The 27,996-nt window shown below is 41.3% G+C and overlaps 1 protein-coding gene across 1 annotated transcript in view; it reads left to right on the plus strand.

Moving 5' to 3' along the window:
• Positions 1 to 27,996, plus strand: part of LOC136864533 (23 kDa integral membrane protein) — a 154,894-nt gene that overhangs the window by 70,752 nt on the left and 56,146 nt on the right. The window contains exon 4 of the mRNA XM_067141633.2: positions 21,459 to 21,574. Coding sequence (XP_066997734.1) covers positions 21,459 to 21,574 — 116 coding nt within the window. The remainder of the gene's footprint in view (positions 1 to 21,458; positions 21,575 to 27,996) is intronic.

The raw sequence follows: 27,996 nt of genomic DNA on the forward strand, positions 1-27,996 counted from the left end.
TATTTTACCTATATTCAGATTAATTAACTTTAAGACGTATCCTCAAATGTTAGAGTAAGTTAAATGAATAAAATGTAAATGTAAGGTTAGTAACATTCTAGTTAAAAATTTTCGAGATATAGTTTTAATGATAGTAAATACTACAAAATTCATTTTAAAATGTTAAAATTATTTTTATGATACTTTACATTTCAGTTAAATTACATTTCGCATTAGTTTTAAATTATAATTAACTTATTTTTAATTTTAAGTAGTTATACAATTCAATATGTTATGCTTATGCAGGTGCACAATTATATGGTTTGGCATAATAGCAGGCTTCATAGCCTGAGCCACGCCATGTACACAAAGCCATTAATAAATAAAAATAAATATTTTCCCATATAATTTGAAAGATTCTAAAGAAGTATTAGTATATCCTTTAGCCATTCTCTTCAACCTAATTGTAAAAACAGAGATATTCCCTGAATTGTGGAAACATACCAAGGTTACTCCTGTATGTAAAATTGAAGATATAAAATTGTTCAGTAATTATAGACCTGTTACTATTGTTTGTGCCCAGCCAAAATTTTTGAAATTATATTGTACAAACAAATTTATGATCATGTTAGAAATACACTGACTGACAGAGCAAATGCAGTACCAAGAAGGAGTGGTTCGAAAGGGATGAAAGTTGGGAAAAAACAGAGACGGCACGGACGAATAATTGATGTTTATTTCAAACCGATATGCAGGTTACACAATGCGCACGGCATCGACTCAGTAGGATGTAGGACCACCGCGAGTGGCGATGCACGCAGAAACACGTCGAGGTACAGAGTCAATAAGAGTGCGGATGGTGTCCTGAGGGATGGTTCTCCATTCTCTGTCAACCGTTTGCCACAGTTGGTCGTCCGTACGAGGCTGGGGCAGAGTTTGCAAACGGCGTCCAATGAGATCCCACACGTGTTCGATTGGTGAGAGATCCGGAGAGTACGCTGGCCACGGAAGCATCTGTACACCTCGTAGAGCCTGTTGGGAGATGTGAGCAGTGTGTGGGCGGGCATTATCCTGCTGAAACAGAGCATTGGGCAGCCCCTGAAGGTACGGGAGTGCCACCGGCCGCAGCACATGCTGCACGTAGCGGTGGGCATTTAACGTGCCTTGAATACGCACTAGAGGTGACGTGGAATCATACGCAATAGCGCCCCAAACCATGATGCCGCGTTGTCTAGCGGTAGGGCGCCCCACAGTTACTGCCGGATTTGACCTTTCTCCACGCCGACGCCACACTCGTCTGCGGTGACTATCACTGACAGAACAGAAGCGTGACTCATCGGAGAACACGACGTTCCGCCATTCCCTCATCCAAGTCGCTCTAGCCCGGCACCATGCCAGGCGTGCACGTCTATGCTGTGGAGTCAATGGTAGTCTTCTGAGCGGACGCCGGGAGTGCAGGCCTCCTTCAACCAATCGATGGGAAATTGTTCTGGTCGATATTGGAACAGCCAGGGTGTCTTGCACATGCTGAAGAATGGCGGTTGACGTGGCGTGCGGGGCTGCCACCGCTTGGCGGCGGATGAGCCGATCCTCGCGTGCTGACGTCACTCGGGCTGCGCCTGGACCCCTCGCACGTGCCACATGTCCCTGCGCCAACCATCTTCGCCACAGGCGCTGCACCGTGGACACATCCCTATGGGTATCGGCTGCGATTTGACGAAGCGATCAACCTGCCCTTCTCAGCCCGATCACCATACCCCTCGTAAAGTCGTCTGTCTGCTGGAAATGCCTCCGTTGACGGCGGCCTGGCATTCTTAGCTATACACGTGTCCTGTGGCACACGACAACACGTTCTACAATGACTGTCGGCTGAGAAATCACGGTACGAATTGGGCCATTCGCCAACGCCGTGTCCCATTTATCGTTCGCTACGTGCGCAGCACAGCGGCGCATTTCACATCATGAGCATACCTCAGTGACGTCAGTCTACCCTGCAATTGGCATAAAGTTCTGACCACTCCTTCTTGGTGTTGCATTTGCTCTGTCAGTCAGTGTAGTATCTCACCGAGACAACATAGATTCATAGCGAGAAGATCCACAGTAAGAAATCTTTGCAACTTTACTGAATATGTATTCGCTACTTTAGATCAATATATACAAGTTGATGTAATTTACACGGATTCTCAAAAGCTTTTGACAAGGTTAATCATGTCTGCTTAATAAATACATTTTCTTCATTTGGATTTTCAACTACATTACAAAACTTATTGGTATCGTATATAAAGGATAGAACTCATGTTGTAAGTTACAAAGGTCTTCCAAATTTGATGTGAATTCTGGAATTCCTCAGGGTTCTAACTTGGGGCTTTTGATATTTATTCTCTTTGTTAATGACTTACCGGGAACTATAATATCATCTGAAATTCTTATTTTTGCTGATGATATTAAAATATACAAATCTATTAAAAAGTATCTAATTGTCAACAACTTCAAAACTATTTAGATTCTCTTGTTCACTGGAGCAAACAGAATAAATTAAACATTAATATAGGTAAATGTGTAGCAATGCCATTTATTCGGAACAAACGGAAGATTAAATATAACTATGCAATGGATACTGATATATTAATTCGTGTCAAGACGAAATTGGATTTAGAAAAAATATTCAGTGAAGATTTAAGTTTGAACGACCATATTGAAAAATTACGAATAATGCTCTTAAAATGTTAGGTTTAATTATACGGAATTCATTATCATTTCGTCCAAAGACACTTTAAGCTTGTTTAACTAATTTATAAGGTCCAAACTTGAGTATGGCTCAATTATTTGGACCCCAATGATCACAAAGAATATCAATCTCAACGAGAGTGCACAAAACAAGTTTTAAAATTCATGACTTATAAAAGATCAGGAAATAACCCAACCTTCATAAATTATTCAGGTATACTGAAGGAACATGGTGTGAATAGCTTGCTCCACAGACGATTTTGCAAAGATTTGACTTTCCTGTATGAAATACTTAATTTTGTAACTGATGACTCAAATGTATGAAGTCAATAACAATCTATGTGCCACATAAACTGAGTCGTACGAGAAATATATTCTTTCTATCAAAGGCTAAGACTGAAATCCATAAGATATCCCCAATAAACAGACCAATGGGACTCTACAATAATATTCGTCCATATGTTGATATTCCTCCTCTGCGAACCATGTGACCTTGCCGCGGTGGGGAGGCTTACGTGTCCCAATGATGCAGATAGCCGAGCCACAGGTGCAAGCATATCGGATGGGTATCTGTTGAGATACCAGACTGACGAATGGTTCATCGAAAGGGGGATAGCAGCCTTTCGGTAGTTGCAAGTGCGGCAGTCTATATGATATACTGATACCGCTTTGTAATAACACTCAACATGGTTCAGCTGTGTTGATACTGCTACACGGCTGAAAGCAACGGGAAACTACAGCCGTAACTATCTCCCGAGGACATGCAGCTCTCTCTGTATGAATGGTGTACTGATGATGGCTTCCTCCCGGGTAAAATATTCCGGAGGTAAACTAGTCCCCCATTCGGATCTACGGGTGGGTACTACACGAGAGGGGGTGATCATCAGGAAGATGGATGCTGACATTCTGCTAGTCGGAGCGTGGAATGTTAGAAGTTTGAATCGTTGTGGTAGGTTAGAGAATCTGAAAAGGGAGATGGATAGGCTAAAGTTAGATGTAGTTTGTATAAGTGAAGTATGTTGGCAGGAAGAACAAGATTTTTGGTCAGGCGACTACCGAATTATCAATACAAAATCAAAGAGGGGAAATGCAGGAGTTGGTTTAATAATGAATAAAAGAATAGCTCAGCGGGTAAGCTACTACGACCAGCATAGTGAAAGAATTATTGTCGTCAAGATAGACACCAAACCAATGCCCACCAAAATAGTGCAGGTCTATATGTCTACTAGTTCAGCGGATGATGAAGAAATCGAAAGAATATATGAGGAGATAGAAGATTTAATACAATATGTAAAAGGTGACGAGAATCTAATTGTGATGGGAGACTGGAATGCAGTGGTAGGCCGAGGAAGAGAAGGTAGTACACGAGGAGAATTTGGATTGGGACAAAGGAACGAAAGAGGAAGTCGGTTGGTTGAATTCTGCACTGATCATAATTTTGTCCTTGCCAATACTTGGTTCAAACACCACAAACGACGGCTGTATACGTGGGCGAGACCTGGAGACACTGGAAGGTATCAAATAGACTTCATAATTATTAGGCAGAGATTCAGAAACCAGGTGTTGGATTGCAAAACTTTCCCAGGAGCAGACGTGGACTCTGACCACAACTTGTTGGTCATGAAATGCCATCTGAAGTTGAAGAAATTGAAGAAAGGAAAGAATGCAAAAAGATGGGATCTAGACAAGTTGAAAGAAAAGAGTGTGAGGGATTGTTTCAGGGAACATGTTGCACAAGGACTAAATGAAAAGGCTGAAGGAAACACAATAGAGGAAGAGTGGAGAGTCATGAAAAATGAAGTCAGTAGGGCTGCTGAAGAAATGTTAGGAAGGAAGAAAAGATCAACTAAGAATCAGTGGATAACTCAGGATATACTAGACCTGACTGATGAACGGCGAAAATACAAGAATGCTAGAAATGAAGAGGGCAGAAAATAATACGGGCGATTAAAGAATCAAGAGGATAGAATGTGCAAGGTAGCTAAGGAAGAATGGCTGAAGGAGCAGTGCAAGGATGTCGAAGGCTGTATAGTCCTGGGAAAGGTAGATGCTGCATACAGGAAAATCAAGGAAACCTTTGGAGAAAGGAAATCTAGGTGTATGAATATTAAGAGCTCAGATGGAAGGCCACTTCTACGGAAAGAAGACAAAGCAGAAAGATGGAAGGAGCATATCCAACAGTTGTATCGAAGTAAAGATGTAGATAATTTGGTTCTGGAACATGAAGAGGCTGTTGATGCTGATGAAATGGGAAACCCAATTTTGAGGTCAGAGTTTGACAGAGCTGTGAGTGACCTAAATAGGAACAAGGCACCTGGAATTGATGACACTCCCTCTGAATTACTGACTGCCTTAGGAGAAACCAGCATGGCAAAGTTATTTCATTTAGTGTGCAAGATGTATGAGACAGGAGAAGTCCTATCCGATTTTCGGCAGAATGTTGTTATACCTATTCCCAAGAAAGCCGGTGCTGACAGGTGTGAAAACTACCGTACCATTAGTTTAGTATCTCATGCCTGCAAAATTTTAACACGTATTATTTACAGAAGAATGGAAAAACAAGTTGAAGCTGAGTTGGGAGATCAATTTGGCTTCAGAAGAAATGTAGGAACACGTGAAGCAATCCTGACTTTACGTCTGATCTTAGAGGATCGAATCAAGAAGGACAAGCCCTCGTACATGGCATTCGTAGATCTAGAAAAGGCATTCGATAATGTTGATTGGACCAAGCTATTTCAGATTCTGAAGGGGATTGGGTTCAGATACCGAGAACGAATAATTATCTACAATCTGAATAAAAATCAGTCTGCAGTGATAAGAATCGAGGGCTTTGAAAAAGAAGCAGCAATCCAGAAAGGAGTGACGCAAGGCTGCAGTTTGTCTCTTCTCCTTTTCAATGTTTGCATAGAAAAAGCAGTAAAGGAAATCAAAGAGAAATTTGGAAAGGGAATCACAGTCCAAGGAGAGGAAATCAAAACCTTGAGATATGCCGATGATATTGTTATTTTATCTGAGACTGCAGAAGATCTCGAGAAGTTGCTTGAATGGTATGGAGGGAGTCTTGGGTAAGGAGTACAAGATGAAAATAAATAAGTCCAAAACAAAAGTAATGGAGTGCAGTCGAACGAAGGCAGGTGATGTAGGAAATATTAGCTTAGGAAATGAAGTCTTAAAGGAAGTAGAGATGAATATTGTTACTTGGGTAGTAAAATAACTAACGATGGCAGAAGTAAGGAGGACATAAAATGCAGACTAGCACAAGCAAGGAAGAGCTTTCTGAAGAAAAGAAATTTGCTCACTTCAAACATTGATATCGGAATTAGAAAGATGTTTTTGAAGACTTTGTTGTGGAGCGTGGCATTGTATGGAAGTGAAACATGGACGATAACTAGCTCAGAAAGAAAGAGAATATCAGCTTTTGAAATGTGGTGTTACAGAAGAATGCTGAAGGTGAGATGGATAGATCGAATCACGAATAAAGAGATACTGAATCGAATTGGTGAGAGAAGATCGATTTGGCTAAATTTGACGAGAATAAGAGATAGAATGATAGGACACATCTTAAGACACCCAGGACTTGTTCAGTTGGTTTTTGAAGGAAGTGTAGGTGGTAAGAACGGTAGGGGTAGACCAAGGTATGAATATGACAAGCAGATTAGAGCAGATGTAGGATACAATAGTTACGTAGAAATGAAAAGGTTAGCAGAGGATAGGGTGGTATGGAGAGCTGCATCAAACCAGTCTATGGACTGATGACTCAAACGCAACACATGTTGATATTTTAGTAAGACCGAAGCTACATTCACTTCGACATGTAACGCTGTACTTCTGAATATAATGTAATACATTTTGAAGATATTTAAAAAAGGAAAACTAGTACAAACTAGTATAAATTTTGTAAACCATGTTATTTAATCCTGCTAAAATAATTGTTTCAAATATCCTACACTAATTTTAATTAGAATTAAATAGTACTGTAATGTAATATTAGTTATATTTTCCTGAATGATCTTGTTTATAGTAATGTGACTTGTGTGTTACTGGAATTAGTTTTTAATATTATTCTAGCTATATATGTATATATTTTGCTTTAATTTGTATTTTTAGTGACTAAGTAACAATTGTCGTGAACATCGTAATTGGGACTCATGACCTGTTATGTTCACAATAAAGTAAATAAATAAATAAAAGGAGACGGCCTGCTCGACTAAGTGGAATGTTCCGTGCTGTCAGTGGAGAGATGGAGTGGGATGACATCAGTAGACGAATAAGTTTGAGTGGTGTCTTTAAAACTAGGAAAGATCACAATATGAACATGAAATTGGAATTCAAGAGGTCAAATTGGGGCAAATATTCATTTGTAGGAAGGGGAGTTAGGGATTGAAATAACTTACCATGGGAGATGTTCAATACATTTCCAATTTCTTTGTAATCATTTTAAAAAGACTAGGGAAACAAAAGATAGGGAATCTGCCAACTGGTTGCCTGCCCTAAATGCAGATCAGTAGTGATTGATCGATTGATGGTGATATAAAATACACTGACTGACAGAGCAAATGCAACACCAAGAAGGAGTGGTTCGAAAGGGATGAAAGTTGGGGAAAAAACAGAGACGGCACGGACGAATAATTGATGTTTATTTCAAACCGATATGCAGGTTACACAATGCGCACGGCATCGACTCAGTAGCATGTAGGACCACCGCGAGCGGCGATGCACGCAGAAACACGTCGAGGTACAGAGTCAATAAGAGTGCGGATGGTGTCCTGAGGGATGGTTCTCCATTCTCTGTCAACCATTTGCCACAGTTGGTCGTCCGTACGAGGCTGGGGCAGAGTTTGCAAACGGCGTCCAATGAGATCCCACACGTGTTCGATTGGTGAGAGATCCGGAGAGTACGCTGGCCACGAAAGCATGTGTACACCTCGTGGAGCCTGTTGGGAGATGCGAGCAGTGTGTGGGCGGGCATTATCATGCTGAAACAGAGCATTGGGCAGCCCCTGAAGGTACGGGAGTGCCACCGGCCGCAGCACATGCTGCACGTAGCGGTGGGCATTTAACGTGCCTTGAATACGCACTAGAGGTGACGTGGAATCATACGCAATAGCGCCCCAAACCATGATGCCGCGTTGTCTAGCGGTAGGGCGCTCCACAATTACTGCCGGATTTGACCTTTCTCCACGCCGACGCCACACTCGTCTGCGGTGACTATCACTGACAGAACAGAAGCGTGACTCATCGGAGAACACGACGTTCCGCCATTCCCTCATCCAAGTCGCTCCAGCCCGGCACCATGCCAGGCGTGCACGTCTATGCTGTGGAGTCAATGGTAGTCTTCTGAGCGGACGCCGGGAGTGCAGGCCTCCTTCAACCAATCGATGGGAAATTGTTCTGGTCGATATTGGAACAGCCAGGGTGTCTTGCACATGCTGAAGAATGGCGGTTGACGTGGCGTGCGGGGCTGCCACCGCTTGGCGGCGGATGCGCCGATCCTCGCGTGCTGACGTCACTCGGGCTGCGCCTGTACCCCTCGCACGTGCCACATGTCCCTGCGCCAACCATCTTCGCCACAGGCGCTGCACCGTGGACACATCCCTATGGGTATCGGCTGCGATTTGACGAAGTGATCAACCTGCCCTTCTCAGCCCGATCACCATACCCCTCGTAAAGTCGTCTGTCTGCTGGAAATGCCTCCGTTGACGGCGGCCTGGCATTCTTAGCTATACACGTGTCCTGTGGCACACGACAACACGTTCTACAATGACTGTCGGCTGAGAAATCACGGTACGAAGTGGGCCATTCGCCAACGCCGTGTCCCATTTATCGTTCGCTACGTGCGCAGCACAGCGGCGCATTTCACATCATGAGCATACCTCAGTGACGTCAGTCTACCCTGCAATTGGCATAAAGTTCTAACCACTCCTTCTTGGTGTTGCATTTGCTCTGTCAGTCAGTGTATATAATCACTAGATTGCGTGTCAAAAGCCTCTGTTCAACTACAAATTTCTTCTTAGTGTTCATATGGAATGAGGGCATATGACGCTGTTGATAATGGTTAGTCCGTCGGATGGTGACATTAAGCCTTGAGCAGACCCCTTGGTGTTAATTCGACGGGAGTAGGGTATGTGCCGAAACCGGGTTTCACCCTCTCCCTACTTCATTACATCATCATCGTCACACACACACAGACGTGCAGATCCCTTGAGCGTCAAATAAAAAGACCTGCACCTGGCCTCTCCGTGCGCCAGCCGCAATCAATCAATCAATCAATCAATCAATCAATCAATCAATCAATCAATCAATCAATCAATCAATCAATCAATCAATCAATCAATCAATCAATCAATCAATCAATCAATCAATCAATCAATCAATCAATTGATTTATTTATTTATTTATTTATTTATTTATTTATTTATTTATTTATCTATTAATTAATTAGAAGGTTATTAGCTAAGTAAACTGTTAATGCTATGTTCAAGTAACTGCCTTACCCCTTTCGGTAAATTATTCATCTTATTGTGACTTGTTTTATCACCAATTTCTGAGTCTAGAATATATTTCGCGGAATATTCTCAGTTATCAACATAAACGCATTTGATTTAAACATTTCCTGCAATACCTCTCAATACTAACAGTCAGTCGTATATTCCTTTGGTACTCTGCCATGTGCTTTCTGTTGTTCATTTCAGAGTACCGGTAACAGTTGACAAATGAGGCACCACCTTCTCAGAGTCTAGTGACTGGTTTTTCACTGCTAAGATGTAATCTTAATGAAATGTGTCGAGAGCTAGTCTTACACTAAGATTTGAGCCTTTCACAAGGCAAGTACGAAAAAACTGGAATACGACAGCAGTAAGTGGAACAACATTTCCCATAGAACTGTAGTATACACGCCTGTTAAAGTAATATAGGCCTATATCCTTTGTTTTCCTACGTAGCACACATAATAATATTGTTCCAATCATGAGCGTCTGCCAGATCCTCTAAAATATAACACCTATCGAATTCCACGGAACATGCCGTGTTAAGTGTACTTCCAGCACAAATTAAGTAATTCTATTGCTGTCTAAAATTCGTTACGGTACGTGCAGACTTTTACAAATATGAACAAAATGTCTCTTTACTGAAGATAACGAAATTCCCTGAAATACCAAAGACACGCATCGTAATCTGTATGACAATTTTCCTTAATAATAGACACCAATTCAAATGGAACAGATGACATTGGAACTGATATAGCCTACTGTATTTAATTAATGATTGCTGATCTTGCCGTACTCAACGGTATGGCAAACAATGCCCGAAGCAATTAATAATAATCATTTATTCAATCAATTAATTAAACTGACAAACAAGCAATGTCATATTTTACACCATCACTGTTAACAACAAAACAGTCAAATATAGTATGCATATAGTTCACTTACAACAGTAAATCAGTAAAAATGTACAGAAGAAATTTGCTAGGAACGTTCTACAAACAAACAAACAAACAAACAAACAAACAAACAAACAAACAAACAAACAAACAAACAAACAAACAAACAAACAAACAAACAAACAAACAAACAAACAAACAAACAAACAAACAAACAAACAAACAAACAAACAAACAAACAAACAAACAAACAAACACACACACACACACAAACAAACGTGGATAAGGTAGTAACATTTTCCCCCGATTCACTTAACTAATAATGTATTACTCAAGTTGATCTTACGATCCATCAAGAAAGTGAAATTATTGATCAAGTATGGAGAATCTCCGACACATAGAATTGAGAATTTCTGAATTTTTGATTCAGCCTTATAAGAAGACTTTACTCTGATTCAAAACAATACTTACCTGAAAGACGCCAAATTCAAAGTAAAAGATAACATTGAAACCGAAATATTTCCCGTTATTTCTTTACTGTGATTTTTGACAAACACTCTCCGAATCAAGGACTCTAAAATACTTTTATGAGCACAAATTAACGATGTATTATGATGGCAAGCTACGCCATTTGTACCGGTATAAAAACAATTTCATGTTTGCTTCGAAGAACCTGTCTGCACAGGTGGCGCTTCCTTAGACCACAAAACGGTGCTGCCGACTAAATAAAATTAAGAGGGTAACGCACTGCAGTCGGAACCGTCGTTTAGTGTGTGGGTAATCGACGGGACTGGTAGGTATATAACGAGCTACAACAAACTGCACAATGAGCCAGTGTCGACATTGTTAAACGAAAAAGAATCCTAGGACAACTTGAGGTATAAACAACTCAGACACTGGAGTCTTATGCTCTGCACGTCCCTCAGAGCGTATTTTGAAGAGTTTGGCAGTGGCTCAACATCATAGAAATGTCACTCAGTCGTACAGAACTGGATGTCCAAGAGCACAACTCAACAAGAGCAAGAATAAGTAACATGGTCCAAAGAACATCGAGCTTGTACCGATGAAAGGTGTACTGGTCATAAAGCGACCAAGACTGACTAGTGAATGTACAACTGAAATCTCTGATGGAATCATTGTTTAGGGGGCAGTGTCACATGAGGAATTCATTCCACCTTAAAGTTGGTAAAGCTAATTTTTTATTACGTTGAAACCACCACACAACATCTAGTTCGCATGCGCAATTTTAGCTGAGAGGGGCCACACACCCGCGGCACTTACATAGGTTATCAGTAGGCCTATGAGTGTACTGCATTACAGTAATCCACAGAGTGTAGTTGTGTTTACATCGAAAGGAAGCAATGACATCCCTAAATAAGGCGAATATTGCGTTATGTTTACAACAACCGCCAAAGTTCACACTTCAACAACAACGTTACACGCATTATTACAACATAAAAAGCAATAGCGTATCAGTATTATTTAGTAGTTTTTATAAAAAATGTGGCAGTTGAATGCAAGGTGTCATGTACACTTCACTTTAATGGCTATGACCACATTGGTGCGTTTCCCTTTCCAACTTAGCTTTCAACTGTCAGTTCCACTTTCAGCACCATGTTGCTCTGGTGCATGCCTCTGATTGAATGTGTTGAACACATGCCTTTTGCTGTGTGTCTGTACTTTTCAATTTGTCAGCAGTGTAAACGAAACTTTGCAATGAAGGAGACTGGCGCTGTTAAAGCAGTGGGTATAAGTGTTGCAATTTTAGTGTTGAAATACGTGAAGACAAGACGCGAATAATACTGGCGATCCATATGAATAAAATAATATTACAAAACGCGGTGTGTTGGAATATTGAGGAAATTAAACAGCAATGTTCCGTTCCATAAATTTACGCGAATTTCTAGAACACTTCTACATGCTTTTGTAAATGGCATAGCCGACGATAGCGAATGAAGACTCTCGTTTCAGAGAGGCAATAGCGGCTCAAGTGATGTTAGCGATCAGGCTCTAATGAATCCTTGCTTGTTCTTAGAGTTTAAGAGTTCGCAATATAAGACAGGAACATATAGGCGAACTAAGGGCTGTTGTGTTTGTCATATGCTCCTGCACTGCTCTTCTTGAAGTTTCTTCGAAAAAATTCGAATGAATGATTTTAATTTTGTTTTTCACTATTGTGACAGTCATGAAGTGCGTGCGTCTAGTACAAGTACACGTGCAAAAGTGTGGACATTTCCCAGACTAGACTATGTGCACATTGGTTGCAACGATGACGAAGAATCAAGAGAATGTCAATCAGATACCTAATTATACATTGTAAAAGGTTGTCGAATTCAGAAGCAACGCTACCTTCTCGAACAAGCAAGTGGCACAAATAGCAGTGCTTTCTTCGCAAATAAGACAAATACAGTAACCAGGTACATGAAATAACTTCTACAAGCATTACATGAAAATATGAACAGATTTCGGATAAGGACAACAGTCAGAAGAACAGCAAATTTCAGATTACGTAAAGTAAGTTATTCCTTAATTCTGCAAGGATGTATTTATAACGCTGACCGATGAAGACTGAAAGAGAAAGTGCATAAGAAAGCAACCTTCGAAGTTTAAGGAGTTAAAACTATTTTCACGAGGGCTTTCCTATGCAATTACAGAGACCGTTAATTTAGAGGGTATCGGCAGCCCTGAAAATGGTTTTCCGTGGTTTCCCATTTTCACACCAGGCAAATGCTGGGGCTGTACCTTAATTAAGGCCATGGACGCTTCCTTCCAACTCCTTGTCCTTTCCTATCCCATCGTCGCCATAAGACCTATCTGTGTCGGTGCGACGTAAAGCCCATAGCAAAAAAAAAAAATTTAGAGGGAAAATTAACTGGAAAACTATTTATTGTTTCGGAGGAATTTGGAGATACTTTTACGGCTGCAATCTTGCTCATTTTAGTAAGCTAGTAAGCATACAAGGGAATGTTTTCTAATAGCAAGTAAAAGGCATACAATACGGTTTTTAGAACTACCTCGATGGTACCGATACTGTCTGAGGTCTGTAGCTGGTGAAAACAAGTTGTTTTCCTTGAAGAGTGATCGTACTACAATAAAACACAGTTTTTGACCAAACTATTACAGTTGAAAAGTGAATGATGCTTATATTTATATCAACTGGGACCATAACACAAATGCTTTTTCCTTACTTACAAAACCGTCGGCAGCTATGCTATAACATATAGTAAGTCATTTTCACGCTAATCTTCAAAATAAATTGATGGCATTTCATCATCCTCAATCATTTTTGGTCACTACGTCACAAACATGATTCAATATGCATTCTTCAAGAGTGGTTACAAATCCGTTTGTGATCAGTGCTTTGACTATTTCTTCATTAGCTGATTATGGTACAAGTTGGTTGACTGCTTTGAACATTTAAGAACTCTGTCTATGATTACTTTGTGAAATGTAAATTCTATGCCCTATAGAGCATCTTCTTATTCATAGGAGACAGATGCTTTTCGTACTACTGAAATGTAAACTTCCCTCCTTTTCCTATTGACGAGTTTTTCTATTACCTACCAGCTAATCTTGAGTATGCGAACTATCAGCTGTGTGACGCTTTCAGTGAAATCACTAACATTTTTTTATTTAGAAAAAAATGGGTCGATATTTCATGCTCGATCACCAATATGTTTTTGTCTCGATGCTCGATACTCCTATACTTTCATTCTTGAAATAAATTAGTAAAATACAAATTGCTAAACACACTATTGTTTATTAAACGGGCATTTTTATGTTAATATTTAATTGCAAAGTAAAATATATTTTGAAATATAGTTCTATTTAGTAGTTAGCTACGCATCTTTCCACAAACCAAATGATCATATAGTATTCGATACTATTAAATAAATAAACATCAAATGAATGATACGATCTCAGAAAATACTCTTACTGGCGATATATTACAAATATTTCACAGCTATTTTCCGCATCTTTGTATTTGTTTTCAGTGGACTTTGAGTGATCTTGGCGTTATGTTCAGTGAGCAAGATAAGCAGTTGGGTTATCGGGAGTAGTGCATAGTGTAGAAGTGATGACACGTAGAATTCCTGAGAGAACGCGCAGTGTTGGTGTTGTTTACTCTGGTCAAATGATTCAACAGTCTACGTCTGAAGATCTTCCAACTGAGACAAGAGCCATTGCGGAGAGTGACGTCACGAGCCAGATGTCACCGTCTCCAAATGGTGCAACTGAGGATACTTTAAAGCGTAAGAAAGTGGATGTTAAGATACTTTTTTCAGAAGAAGGGTATGAGTTCGGGTAGTAGAGCAGAAATCCCAGAAGAGCTCAGAAGGAAGGTATTTTGCTCTCCTGAGTGAAATATAATGGGAGTGAAAAGGTCTAAGATGACTGGGGTTTCAGGGGAACACAGGGGAAAAAAAATAACTAGAGTTAAAGGTAGCAGGGTAACTATCGTAGGAATATGGAATAAAATAGGTAATGAAGGTTTAAAAGTATTTCTTGGGGAAATGGGAATTCTTGGATTAGTAGAAACATGGTCTGATCACATGAAAAAATCTTAAGATACATCTTGGATACATCATATAGACTGAAATATAATCACGGAGAGTCAACAGAGGAAGAATATCGGGTGGAATTTTTGGTGATAATTAAAGGTAAGCTAAAAGATAGGGTACAGCTCTTAGAATCTGATTTAACGAAATTAATTTGGATAAAAATATTAAATATGGCCAATTGGAGGAATGAAATATGTAGATCCTTTATATACACAGGGCAATTCAAAATGATGGATCCGATTTCATAAATTTATTCTCTGAAATCTAATAAACATAACGTAATGTGAGACATGTGCTAAGAACGATAAAGTTTTTTTTCAGTCATATCACAAGTGGTCTATATGAGCACCTCGCGTAACACTACATACATCAAGCCGATAGTCTATCTCCTGCCAAACCCTGTGTTGTGTGTTGCGGTCAATCTCTGCGATGGCTGCTGTGATGCGGGCACGAAGGTCGTCCAATGTTAGTGGAAGAGGTGGTACGTAAACATGATCCTTTACGAAACCCCACAAGAAGAAATCACATGAGGTTAAGTCGCGGGAACGCGGTGGCCAACGAATGAGAGTTCGATCCTCCTGAGATGCATGACCTATCCAGTGTTGTGCCAATGTCTCGTTGAGATGGCTCCGAACGTTGCCAAAGTAATGCGGAGGGGCGTCATCCAGTTGAGGGATGAAATCTGCGCTATCATCTTCCAGCTGTGGCAGGAGCCATTGTTGCAGTCTATCAAGAAAAAACATTTCCTGTCACAGTATGTTCAGTGAAGAAAAAGGGTCCATAAACCTTCTCATGGGAAATGGCACAATACACATTCACCTTGGGAGAATCGCGTTGTGTTCCACAACTTGACGGGGATTAGAAGTTCCCCAGATCCTTACGTTGTGTCTATTCACAGTCCCGGAAAAGTGAAAAGTCGCTTTATCACTGAAAATTACCCTTTCGGAGAACCCATCCTCTTCCATTAATGCGAGAAAATCAGCACAGAAGGACGTTCGAGCAGCATAATCAGTGTCTTAAGGCCTGCACCAGTTGCAAGCGGTAGGTTTTCATTCGTAAACGTTTCCGCAGAATGCGCCAAACAGTTGCCTGTGGAAGTTCAAGTTGCCTCGCTGCGCGGTAGGTGGACTTTGCGAACTCCACACGAAACTGGCGCGAACACGTTCCACTGTATTTTCCCCGGTCGAAGGACGGCCAGTCGACTTTCGTTTACAGATGCAGCCCGTGTCTCTGAATTTTTCATACCACGCACGAATGGCTTTTCCAGTAGGTGGGTATTTTCCATACATGGTGCGGAAATGCCGTTGAACACTAATCACATACTTGTTTACAAGTTAATCAGCACACAGAACGACTTCTGTTCTCCAGCCGCAGCCATTTTCTCTACTCGCTTCCTGCGCGCTCGTTACGGCTTAAAATGAAACCACGTGGAATGAAATCTAAACTCAACTAAACTTTGAGAGTTTGCCTTTCTTTGCGCATATCTCACAGTATATGTTCATTACATTTCATAGAATAAATTTATGAAATCGGGTCCAATATTTTGAACTGCTCTGTATAATACACCTAGGAGCTCACCATTTACACAGAGTGAATTTTTTGAGAATTTAGTAGCAGAAATTAATCGAATGAGAAGTATCAATCAATCAATCAATCAATCAATCAATCAATCAATCAATCAATCAATCAATCAATCAATCAATCAATCAATCAATCAATCAATCAATCAATCAATCAATCAATCAATCAATCAATCAATCAATCAATCAGTCATCAATGAACTGCATTTAGGGCTGTCACCCAGGCGGCAACCTCCCTATCAATTGTTTATCTAGCTTTTTCTTAAACATTTTCAAAGAACTTGGACATTTATCGAACATTTCCCTTGATATAATTTATTTCAATCAGTTACTTTTCGTCCTATAAATTAATATTTGTTCCAATTTGCCCTCATGAATTCCAAGTTTATCTTCATATTATGATCTTTCCTATTTTTAAAAGCTCCGCTCAAGCTTATTCGTTTACTTACGCGATTCCACGCCGGCGGGTATTAACATCATGGGAGAACTTAACGCAATGATAGAGGACAGGAAGCCAGTTTATAGCCAAGATAAGGTATTAGTAGTTAATAGAAATTAGCGGGACAAAGAATGTAACAGAGTAGGGAATAAACGACTATAATTATGTGCGGTCGAGGAGCTTTATATTTTGAATGAATGGGGGTTCGACGATGAGAGTGGGAAGTTAACCTACATAGTATAAAATGGGGGCAGTACAACTAACCCAGTTGCATGCTGTAGAGATAGTCTTTAAATTTTCAAAGAGATACAAATTAGGGATTGGGCGGAGGCAAACCATATGCCAGTAAGAATTAAAGTAAGGAACCAAGATATAAGAGTGGAGGAGATGGTTTACGATGGCTTAAAGGAGAGGAAGATACCTACATATCGCTGGCAAGAAAAATTAGGGAGTAATTTCAGAGAGGACTTCAGTGGAGAGAATTTTAAAATTTGGAAATCAGTTATTGAAAAATTGATAAGGGAATAAAGTTGAAGAAGCCCTTACTATGATAGACAATTTAATAGCAATGGCAGGAAAAAAATATGAGAGTAAATCCCGATAAAGCGGAGAGAAAAAGTGGATGGTATAATACAAAAATGTGCAAAGAAAAAGACAGTAGTTTTGATGGTACTTAGGAGTTACAGGATAGATGGAGGGAAAGAAGCAAGAAACGAATTTTGTGAAAAAGGAAAGAATTTAAAGAAGTGTTAAGAAGTACGAAGTTAGAATTTGAAACATAATATGGCTACAGACATCATTAGAAATTGTAAAGATAACAATGGCAATAAAGTATGGGATAAGATCAATGAGATAATCAAGAAGAAATTGGGTGTTGGAGGATCGGTATAAGTCATAGTACATGGGCTCAGTATTTCGAGAAACTAATTAATAAAGAAGACAAATGGAGAGCTCATCACGAGGGGATTGTGGTTTCGGGGGTTTTCAGTGTCACGCTGCCTGAATTAGATTAAGCAATTTCGACTAAAGAAATAAGGAACCTGTTACAAAAATACAAATATGGAAAATCAAGAGGTATTTCTGGTATTACATACGAATTTTGGAAAGAAGTGGGAAAGCGAAATGGCATGATGGAAATGTTGACAAGGATATTCAATGAAATCTTCAAGAAAGGGGTATTCCCGAAAGCATGGGAAAAGGCGATAATATGTCCCATATACAAAACTAAAGGGGACAGAATTAATCCAGGTAACTACAGGCTTTACGCGCCATATGGGCCGTCGCGCCATCCTGCTGCAAATTAGTCCAGTGGCCAACTACATTTTATCTGATAAAAGGTCATATAGTTTTGGACTTTGGACATGACGTATATAGCCTACCTAGGCCCTGATTGAAAATCCAAGTTTTCTAATTTGGCCCGCCTATGCTCACGTTAGAACGAGCACTTATAGTCACATTTTTCAGTTTTCGCTAACTGTTTACTAGTGCGTTCTACAAAAGAATGCTCTATCATTTTTTGTGGAGCACAAAATTTGCTACAATTTACCGTATTTTGTTTTCTGTTTCAGTCAGGTTTTTAATATAATAGTCGGAAGTAATCGTGTCCTGAAAATATATCGGACCGAAAATTCGTCGGTTAATAATAGCGCACCATACACCCAATTACACACCGTGCTGAGGTGTCGGCTGTAAAATGTGCGGATTCTCTGTACCCCTGATCCTATTGTTCTGCGAATTGACATATTTACTCCAATGAAACCGTGCTTCGTCACTCATAAAAATAAAGTTCGAATACACGATACCATCGTGGGCAATATTCATTACGGTAAATTAAAAGTCCATGGCACTACAGCCTGGTGGCCTTGGCCTACCAAACGACCGCTGCTTCTATATTACGAGGTGACACATGGCCAGTGCGATGAATCCTCTCGGTCGTTATGATTGATTTTATAGACCAGGGTCGCCATCTTACCGTCAGATAGCTCCCCAATTGTAATCACGTATGAGTGGACCTCGAACCAACCTTAAGGACCAAGAAAAAATTGCCGGGAATCGAGGCCGGGGCATCCGCGTTAGAGGCAGGCACGCTACCCCTAGACCGCGGAGCCGGACACTATTGATTAGCCAATTGCAAAATCTTATTCTTGCAATGAAATCTGTAGGCTGTATGTTATAGACTGAATACGTCCGGTAAATTCATAAATGTAATAACTTTGTTGCATTACGTGCTGACGAATGTGAAATACCAGTTTCCTGAGTTGCTCTCCGAAGTGACTTTCGTGGACTAACTTACAGTCTTGCCTGTATATCTTCTAACCTCTCCTGTGTGAGAGCTGTTCTCCTTCGCTTTTTTTATTCGTATTCGTTAGGGAACCAGTACTTTGCCAATTGTAAACGAGATGATGCACCTAACGTATTGATAGGCTATACTGAATTTTCGAAGACACCTTTTAACTGTTTTTTTTTCTTCTCTTGCAAATAACACTCGATCAAAAATATTCTGTGCGCTGTAGTGCACTTCACCATCGTGATAATAACCTTACAACACGCCTTAAAAGTCGAATCGTTACTAGGGAACTAAAGGCGGAAACACACTACTGTCACTTCACGTGAGTTCGCGCGTTTCGTGACGCAATCGAACCTGTCAAGAAAGATGTGCTATGCCTTTTCCACACTGAATGAAATGTAGAGTGATCACACTGCATTCATGTCACGGCTGTTGACGTCGGCTGACGTCATTGTGACGTATAAATCTGGTGATAGCGCTCCTCACGCAGAGCACATTTTTCTGCTCTAGCACATCTCTGGCGACGTGAAGTGTGAATAGAAGCAGTTTCTTTTAGCGATATGGGAGAAATGTTAATTGAATTGGTGCTTGTGCATGAGAGTCTGTATGACATAGGTTCGATTAACTATAGAAATCAGCAAATGTGGCACAAGGCATGGTACAAAACAAGAAAGGAATTGAAGATCACACGTACTAATTTTAATAGGCATTTAGTTGTTGAAAACAGTCCACAATTGTACTTATGATTATTATCCAAATAATAATAATAATAATAATAATAATAATAATAATAATAATAATAATAATAATAATAATAATAATAATAATAAATAAATAAAATGGCGTATGGCTTTTAGTGTCGGGAGTGTCCGAGGACAAGTTCGGCTCGCCAGGTGCAGGTTTTTTATTTGACTCCCGTAGGCGACCTGCACCTCGTGATGAGTACGAAATTATGATGAAGACGACACATACACCCAGCCCCCGTGCCAGCGAAATGAACCAATAACGGTTAAAATTTCCGACCCTGCCGGGAATCACACCCGGGACCCCTGTGACCAAAGACCAGCACGCTAACCATTTAGCCAAGGAGCCGGACATAATAATAATAATAATAATAATAATAATAATAATAATAATAATAATAATAATAATAATAAATACTACACAAATTAGAAATACAAATTACCCTGTTGAATTAGAGATCAGTGAATAAATATTATTATTGTATGATCCATTCCCTACCGCACAGTTCTTTTCTTCTTTGTTCAATTTATTCTTCCATGACGAACTGTTGGTAATTGCCATGGCACAGAGCCTTCAAGAGAGTTGAAGTAATTTTTTGAAATTTTCTGATATCTGAAAAGCTTGTGTAGGATTCCTCCGAATGAGTTGCAAATGCAGAGCGTACTTCGGCCAACAATTTCATCTTTGTTGAGATTATGAATGTAGTTGAATTCATCTTTGTTTAGCCTGAAGTACATCTGAAATTTTTCTGCATGCTCATTTAGCTCCCTTACTAAGTTGTGGTATTCACCGCGAATTAGTTCAATGTAACCACAGTCGTTTGCGACAGACAGTACTCATGGCAACAGAAACATGACAGGCAATTAAAGGATCATCAGAATCCGAAGAACTGGATGTACTATAGTAGGTTGCCATCGGACGATCTGTGATCTGTGAACGTGAGCATGAAGTGACATCATCAACCTCCTCTCCATGCTGACTCAGCTAAGACAGTTCACGTGAAGTGACAGTAGTGTGTTTCCGCATGTTAAGCGACAGAGCTAAGCATCTGCTGTCTCAGCTGTCAACACTCCTTATCACGCCCGTCTTGACACAAGCCGTATGGCAGTCGCTCGAGTATTCCCGCAGCCTGTGAACAGAAGTGTGAAGTCTTAAACTATACTCCCTGTAATAGACTCAAGGTCACCAGCTGCTGACATGCTTAAAGTGTAGGTCAAACATCCCTGGAACAAAATCTGATAACACACACACTCACAGACACACGCAAATATTTACACACACAGAAAATGTCTGACCATTTCAATAAAGACAAATATTATTAATACTACTAGTCTACTGCAAATAATAATAATAATAATAATAATAATAATAATAATAATAATAATAATAATAATAATAATAATAATAATAATAATAATAATGTAAGCTTAGTTGAAAAATTATAAAGGTAACTTAGCCCAAGCAGGGTTTTGGTAAAGTACTGTATTCCCAGGCTTTAACTGCACCTGTCGGCGTGCATTTCACAAACAAGGAAATAATGAGCTTATAGGTGTGGGCGGGACTTGTGAATGCTAGATTACTGGACGAAACAGTTTAAGGAACTAGAAAGCTATTTCACAGCAGAGTCTATAGACTCAGGGTGAGATGCTGTGAGTTATGGTCCCACCAGTGTTTGGTTGGCAATTTATGTTCGGTATGAAATTTGCATAATAAGCTGAAAGTATATTTGAAATCTTAAAGGATATTTCTCTTCCCTCAGCTTCATTGCTGTGGTGTGAATGGGAGTGAAGACTGGAAAAGAATTCTTGAATCGACTGACGATTTTGACCAGGTACCTGCTTCTTGCTGCATGGCAACAAATGGAACAGATCCAATGTAAGTAATTCACCATGCACTGATTTTGTTGTAGCTAAGTTGTCAGCTTTCTCTACGGTGTCTTATCTTGATAGAGACTGGTATTAACCCAGAGGTATTATACATACTACTAATACTACTCAAATGCTTTCATTCCCCACCCTGAAGGGATGGGGCGGGCTACCGAGAAGGCAGCACCCTCTCTCTGGCCGTGAGAGATGGTGTGGTATGGAAGGAGTGATGGATGGGTGAGGTGGAGGGAATGGTATTGTGATTTCCGGGGTAGTGAAAGCGGGATAACATTATTAGAGTATATGGGGGAGGACATCATCAATTTTTTTGCATGTACAGTGATATATAAATACGGTCTACAGTTTTACAGCACTTGGGATATTAATATAGATTAATGATTTTTATCTTTACAGTCATGTATGATGGTCTAAAGTTTAGCACAGTACTGATTAGAAATTTTTTCGTTGATCCTTCGCCATGGTGATCTCTTCTGAAAACAGAGGGGCCAATATATGAAGAGTAACATTATATCCGTGGTGCACTCACCAAGACTACATTTAACAGGATATAAGTCCATTCAGTGATTAAAAATAGTGGAAAGGATGCGATGCTATGATATAGGCGTTTTAGCTGAGGGGACTGGGAATGTGTTCAAACAAGGGTTTCTAAGGGTGTAAAGTTGAAGTGCAAATTTAGGCCGGAATGGGTGGTGAGAAAATGAAGATTGAATGTTTGGTTTGCTGCGGCTTGTGAGTGAGGACGAAGGGACGGTTGTAGGGATGGATATTTAGAAAGGAAATGGTGACAAAACGAATTAGATCCTCTACTGTAGGTATTTGAAAAAGGGAACGGCTACGTGACGTAGGTGGATCAATGGTTCTGATAGGGGCTATGAGTTCTGGTTGATTTCGAGGTAGTGCAGGGCGGCGACGGCAGCGGCGAGAATACACTGCGTGATTACTTCCACAGGTATGGCATTGCGGGGGTTGATGCGTGCTGGGACACCTGGATGTAGAGTGATCTTGATTGCAATGTCCACATTTAGAAGTCTTGGCGGTACACTGAATGGTGGTGTGATTATTGTAGATGAGACAGCGCTCACAACGGATGGCTTGTGGTGGTGGGGCACGAGATGGTTCCACTTTATGGTGGTGTCTATGTACAGAGACCCCGCTGGCCAAAACACGGTCGACATCTTCGGGCGATGGCAGAAGAATTCTCACCATATAGGTGTGACCCGTGGAGTTCTTGATTCTAAATGCTTTCTTGACTGGGATGCCTTCCGCATGAAGTTCGGAGATTACTTTTTCTTCTGTAATAGAGGGGTCAACACCTCGTATTACACAGCTGAGAAGGCGGTAGCGTGATCGGGAAGGGGGAGTTTTGAGGGGCTGAGGGGAGAGGAGTTGAAAAGGGGTATTTGATCCAAGTTGGTGAGCTCCTATTGCAGTGGTGAGTTGAGTGGCCGCGGTGTCCCCATTAACTTGAATGATGACTCCAGTTGTTGTTCGTCGGATGTCCGCTATATCCTCACGGCGCATATTAAATCTGAGTAGGGTGGAGAAAATGGCGTTGGGAGACTGGAACTCGGGGGCAGGGTTGGAGAGTAGAAATGAAGGCGTTCCTGAGGGGGTAGGTTAGAGCAAACGGGAATAATAGATGGGACGTCTTGTGCCGGATACGGATGAAAGTCCAAGTGGAGAGGGGTAGTGGTGGTGGGTGGAGAATTGGCAGAAATGTGCTGATTGATGACGTCCATGGACTGCGGAAGCGCACTTGTAATGTCTGTCGATGGTGCAGGCTTCGGGTCCAAAGCAAGACGCCGTGGGGCTTGTTCTTTCTCCGGAGCAGACTGTGGAGAAAATCTCTTAAACTTGAAGTGGACTGTAGTGTTGTCCTCCAGCGAAGCTGGTGTCGTGGTAAGAAATCTGGCCTGGTAGTCAGGAGCGGCAAAAGGCTGAGTGGTAAGCTGCTGCGGCTGTTTGACTGAAGTCAGTGGCGGTGGTGGTAGTGGCTGTCATGGTCACTGCTGTAGAGGTATCTGGACGATAAGGTGAATAGCGATGCATAACGAAGAGTGGTGTTACGGTCGTCTGAGGAAGTACAGTACGACTGACGATGAGCTCGCCCTGAAGTGACACCTCTCGGAATTTCTTCTGTCCACCTGGTCAGAACACTTTTTTAACAAGGAATGCCCTGCGTGCCTGAGTTACGGCGTAGAAAAACCGTTGGACGGCGAAGGATGTATTATACATAGTGTCCGTAGCATGACGTACTATCGGATGAAACACATCTGGCGCTGGTGACCACTCGGTAATCTATATATAATTTGAACGTGTGACACAAAATTGTGAGAGAACCGCAATACTAAAGCCTATTTGTTATACACTGACTGACAGATCAAATGCAACACCAAGGAGGAGTGGTTCGAAAGGGATGAAAGTTGGGGAAAAACAGAGACGGCACCGACGAATAATTGATGTTTATTTCAAACCGATATGCAGGTTACACAATGCGCACGGCATCGACTCAGTAGGATGTAGGACCACTGCGAGCGGCGATGCACGCAGAAACACGTCGAGGTACAGAGTCAATAAGAGTGCGGATGGTGTCCTGAGGGATGGTTCTCCATTCTCTGTCAACCATTTGCCACAGTTGGTCGTCCGTACGAGGCTGGGGCAGAGTTTGCAAACGGCGTCCAATGAGATCCCACACGTGTTCGATTGGTGAGAGATCCGGAGAGTACGCTGGCCACGGAAGCATCTGTACACCTCGTAGAGCCTGTTGGGAGATGCGAGCAATGTGTGGGCGGGCATTATCCTGCTGAAACAGAGCATTGGGCAGCCCCTGAAGGTACGGGAGTGCCACCGGCCGCAGCACATGCTGCACGTAGCGGTGGGCATTTAACGTGCCTTGAATACGCACTAGAGGTGACGTGGAATCATACGCAATAGCGCCCCAAACCATGATGCCGCGTTGTCTAGCGGTAGGGCGCTCCACAGTTACTGCCGGATTTGACCTTTCTTCACGCCGACGCCACACTCGTCTGCGGTGACTATCACTGACAGAACAGAAGCGTGACTCATCGGAGAACACGACGTTCCGCCATTCCCTCATCCAAGTCGCTCTAGCCCGGCACCATGCCAGGCGTGCACGTCTATGCTGTGGAGTCAATGGTAGTCTTCTGAGCGGACGCCGGGAGTGCAGGCCTCCTTCAACCAATCGACGGGAAATTGTTCTGGTCGATATTGGAACAGCCAGGGTGTCTTGCACATGCTGAAGAATGGCGGTTGACGTGGCGTGCGGGGCTGCCACCGCTTGGCGGCGGATGCGCCGATCCTCGCGTGCTGACGTCACTCGGGCTGCGCCTGGACCCCTCGCACGTGCCACATGTCCCTGCGCCAACCATCTTCGCCACAGGCGCTGCACCGTGGACACATCCCTATGGGTATCGGCTGCGATTTGACGAAGCGACCAACCTGCCCTTCTCAGCCCGATCACCATACCCTTCGTAAAGTCGTCTGTCCGCTGGAAGTGCCTCCGTTGACGGCGGCCTGGCATTCTTAGCTATACACGTGTCCTGTGGCACACGACAACACGTTCTACAATGACTGTCGGCTGAGAAATCACGGTACGAAGTGGGCCATTCGCCAACGCCGTGTCCCATTTATCGTTCGCTACGTGCGCAGCACAGCGGCGCATTTCACATCATGAGCATACCTCAGTGACGTCAGTCTACCCTGCAATTGGCATAAAGTTCTGACCACTCCTTCTTGGTGTTGCATTTGCTCTGTCAGTCAGTGTACATCAAACGAAAGGTGTCCATCCCAGGATTACTAGAAAAATACGATTTCTTTCATTAAGTAGAATAGTTATTGATTCGAATAATATGATGCTTAGGTCATTGCAGTTAAATGTATCGCTGGTAGATGGCTCTATGAAAGTTGTCTATGCAAATCTTTTTATGTTAGTCCAAGAGATGACTCTGTGAAATCAAGTTATCACCAGAATGTAAAGTTGCACCTTATGACAAAATTATAAAATTAAAACTCATTACAGGTGCTTCCAAGAATGAGATAGTATATCTACCTAGGATTGGTTTGCTGTCTTCTGACAGTAACCTGCCTTTCAAATTTAAAATGAGGCAGTTCTCGTTAGGTCTTGCGTTCACAATGACCACTAACCAAGCACAGGTTCAAGGCTTTGACAAAATACCTTTTTAATTATCTCGGTGTGTTTTTCAGCCATGGTCAATTATTTGGTAGAATTAAAGCTGCGAGGGATGTCAAAATTAAAATTATAACTTCACCAGTCCGCCTCTGTGGTGGAGTGATTCGTGTGATTAGCTGCTATCCTCGGATGCCTGCGTTCGATTCCTGCCTCTGTCACGAAATTTGAAAAGTGGTAAGAGGACTGGAACGGAGTCCACTCAGCCTCGGGAGGTCAAATGAATAGAGGGTATTCGATTCCCACCTCAGCCATCCTCGAAGTGGTTTTCCGTGGTTTCCCAGTTCTTCTCCAGGTAAATGCCGGGATGGTACTTGTCTTAAGGCCTCGGTCGCTTTCCAGCCCTAGCCCTTTCCTGCCCCATATTTGCAACATAATGCAAATAGTAAAACTATATATATATATATACATCGTATCAAGGCCATTTCCCCGAAACTGAAGAGTATTACACAAAAAACCTCATTTAAAATGAAATACTAACATCGGTCTCTGAACAGGACAGTCAACTGCAATCATGTACAGTGAACAGTAGCCTACTTTATTAAAGTGATTCATTTCTGTTAACATGGTCTTCCGGAGTTCAGTATATTTTCCGTTACCTTACTCACGCTTACTTTAGCATCAGTTTCATTTTTAGTCAGAGATTGCTGCGACAGGCCACTTGTAGTAAACTAAAGCTTAGATTTACTTATTGATATCGAAGGCAGATGGTTGCGTAGTTCACTAACAAAATAACCAATCGTGGTGGTAGGTCAAGGGAGTTCAGTTTGTAATGTTAGTTAGTAATGTTCTATTTTACCTGGCAAGATTAAGGTCTTCAGGCCTTCTCTTCCATCTAATTGTACCATATCGTAGGGGTAAGGACCACATAGGACGATGCCTCCACTTTCTGTCTTAATATCCGACTAAGCTCATGTGGTCAGGAAAGCAACGGGAAACTAGTTCACTCCTCATTTCCCTAGTATGCATCTTTAGTGACGCCAAGACTATCTATGACAGCTGTTGATGGAACCGTCGAGGATCAAACCAGCCTTCAGGCTGAATACCCAAGATACATACAACCTCATGTGGTTAGAGAGTGGATTAGGTTGTCGTGGGTAGTATAAAGTATAAAGTATATAGTTTAAACTTATCTCTAAGTATCATGAGAGGAATTATGGAGGTTTGTCGAATGAGAAATACCAATATGCGGTAAGATGGATTTATCACAAAATATAACACGAACCAAACTAATCATCAAAACAAAAAATCAAATAAAATTGCCTCAAAACGGCTCCGAAATGAAACTGAATCGAACAAACTATCATGATAATATTATTCAAAACAATACCGCAAGGTATGTTCAAAATGTGAATATAAATTACAAAATTAATCAATAAAACAATAAAAATATAGCTTCAAATCAGACGTTAAAGTTCAAAGTTCTTGTTTACATGGACATGGACGATTCAGGACAAACTCAGTTTACGGAGTCACGGAATTGGGAGAATTGCATTCGTTAAGGGCAAATACACGTGGTCTAACTCGACTGATTGCGCTACATGAATTTAAGAAATACGATTAAATACTACTGACCTTCATCTACTCTATATATACAACCATAGTTACGGGATTAATAAACAAAGTATATACACTGGAACAGGTTGGTAAAATAGCTTACATAACTACACTGACTCTACATGTGAATCCCGGTTCACCAAGAATCTACGCAGAACTAGAATAACCTCCAATCATCAAATCAGCATACGGGGTGTTTCCCCATTATCAACAAGACATCAAACAAAAGTGCAATATATCACTCAAGTACACGATCCAGAAAATAAACAAGTCAAAATAATACAATATACACTGAGAAAACAACGGGCAACAGTCCAGTTCATCACGCTCATTTGAGCGCAGGCCAACGCCCACCGTCGTCTTTACTCTCCATGCTTCCTGCTTGGCGATCAACTGTAAATGTTAAGAAACAAAACAACTCTCTAGACTTGGTTACTGTTTTGAAATTGGTCTCGCACGGAAGTTACTTTACCCTTCACAACTGGGCTATATTTCTCTGAGCTGATAACCTGACATTGATAGCGAGCACATATATCAACAACTACTCTCGTGGGCTCACATTCAGACAGACCTACACATTGCAGGCATGATAACTTCTTTATCAATACACACAATAAGCTGTTGGCCTGACATTTCATTCACGGCTT

This window comes from Anabrus simplex, chromosome 2, assembly GCF_040414725.1.
Source record: "Anabrus simplex isolate iqAnaSimp1 chromosome 2, ASM4041472v1, whole genome shotgun sequence".
Classification (NCBI taxonomy): Eukaryota; Metazoa; Arthropoda; class Insecta; order Orthoptera; family Tettigoniidae; genus Anabrus; species Anabrus simplex.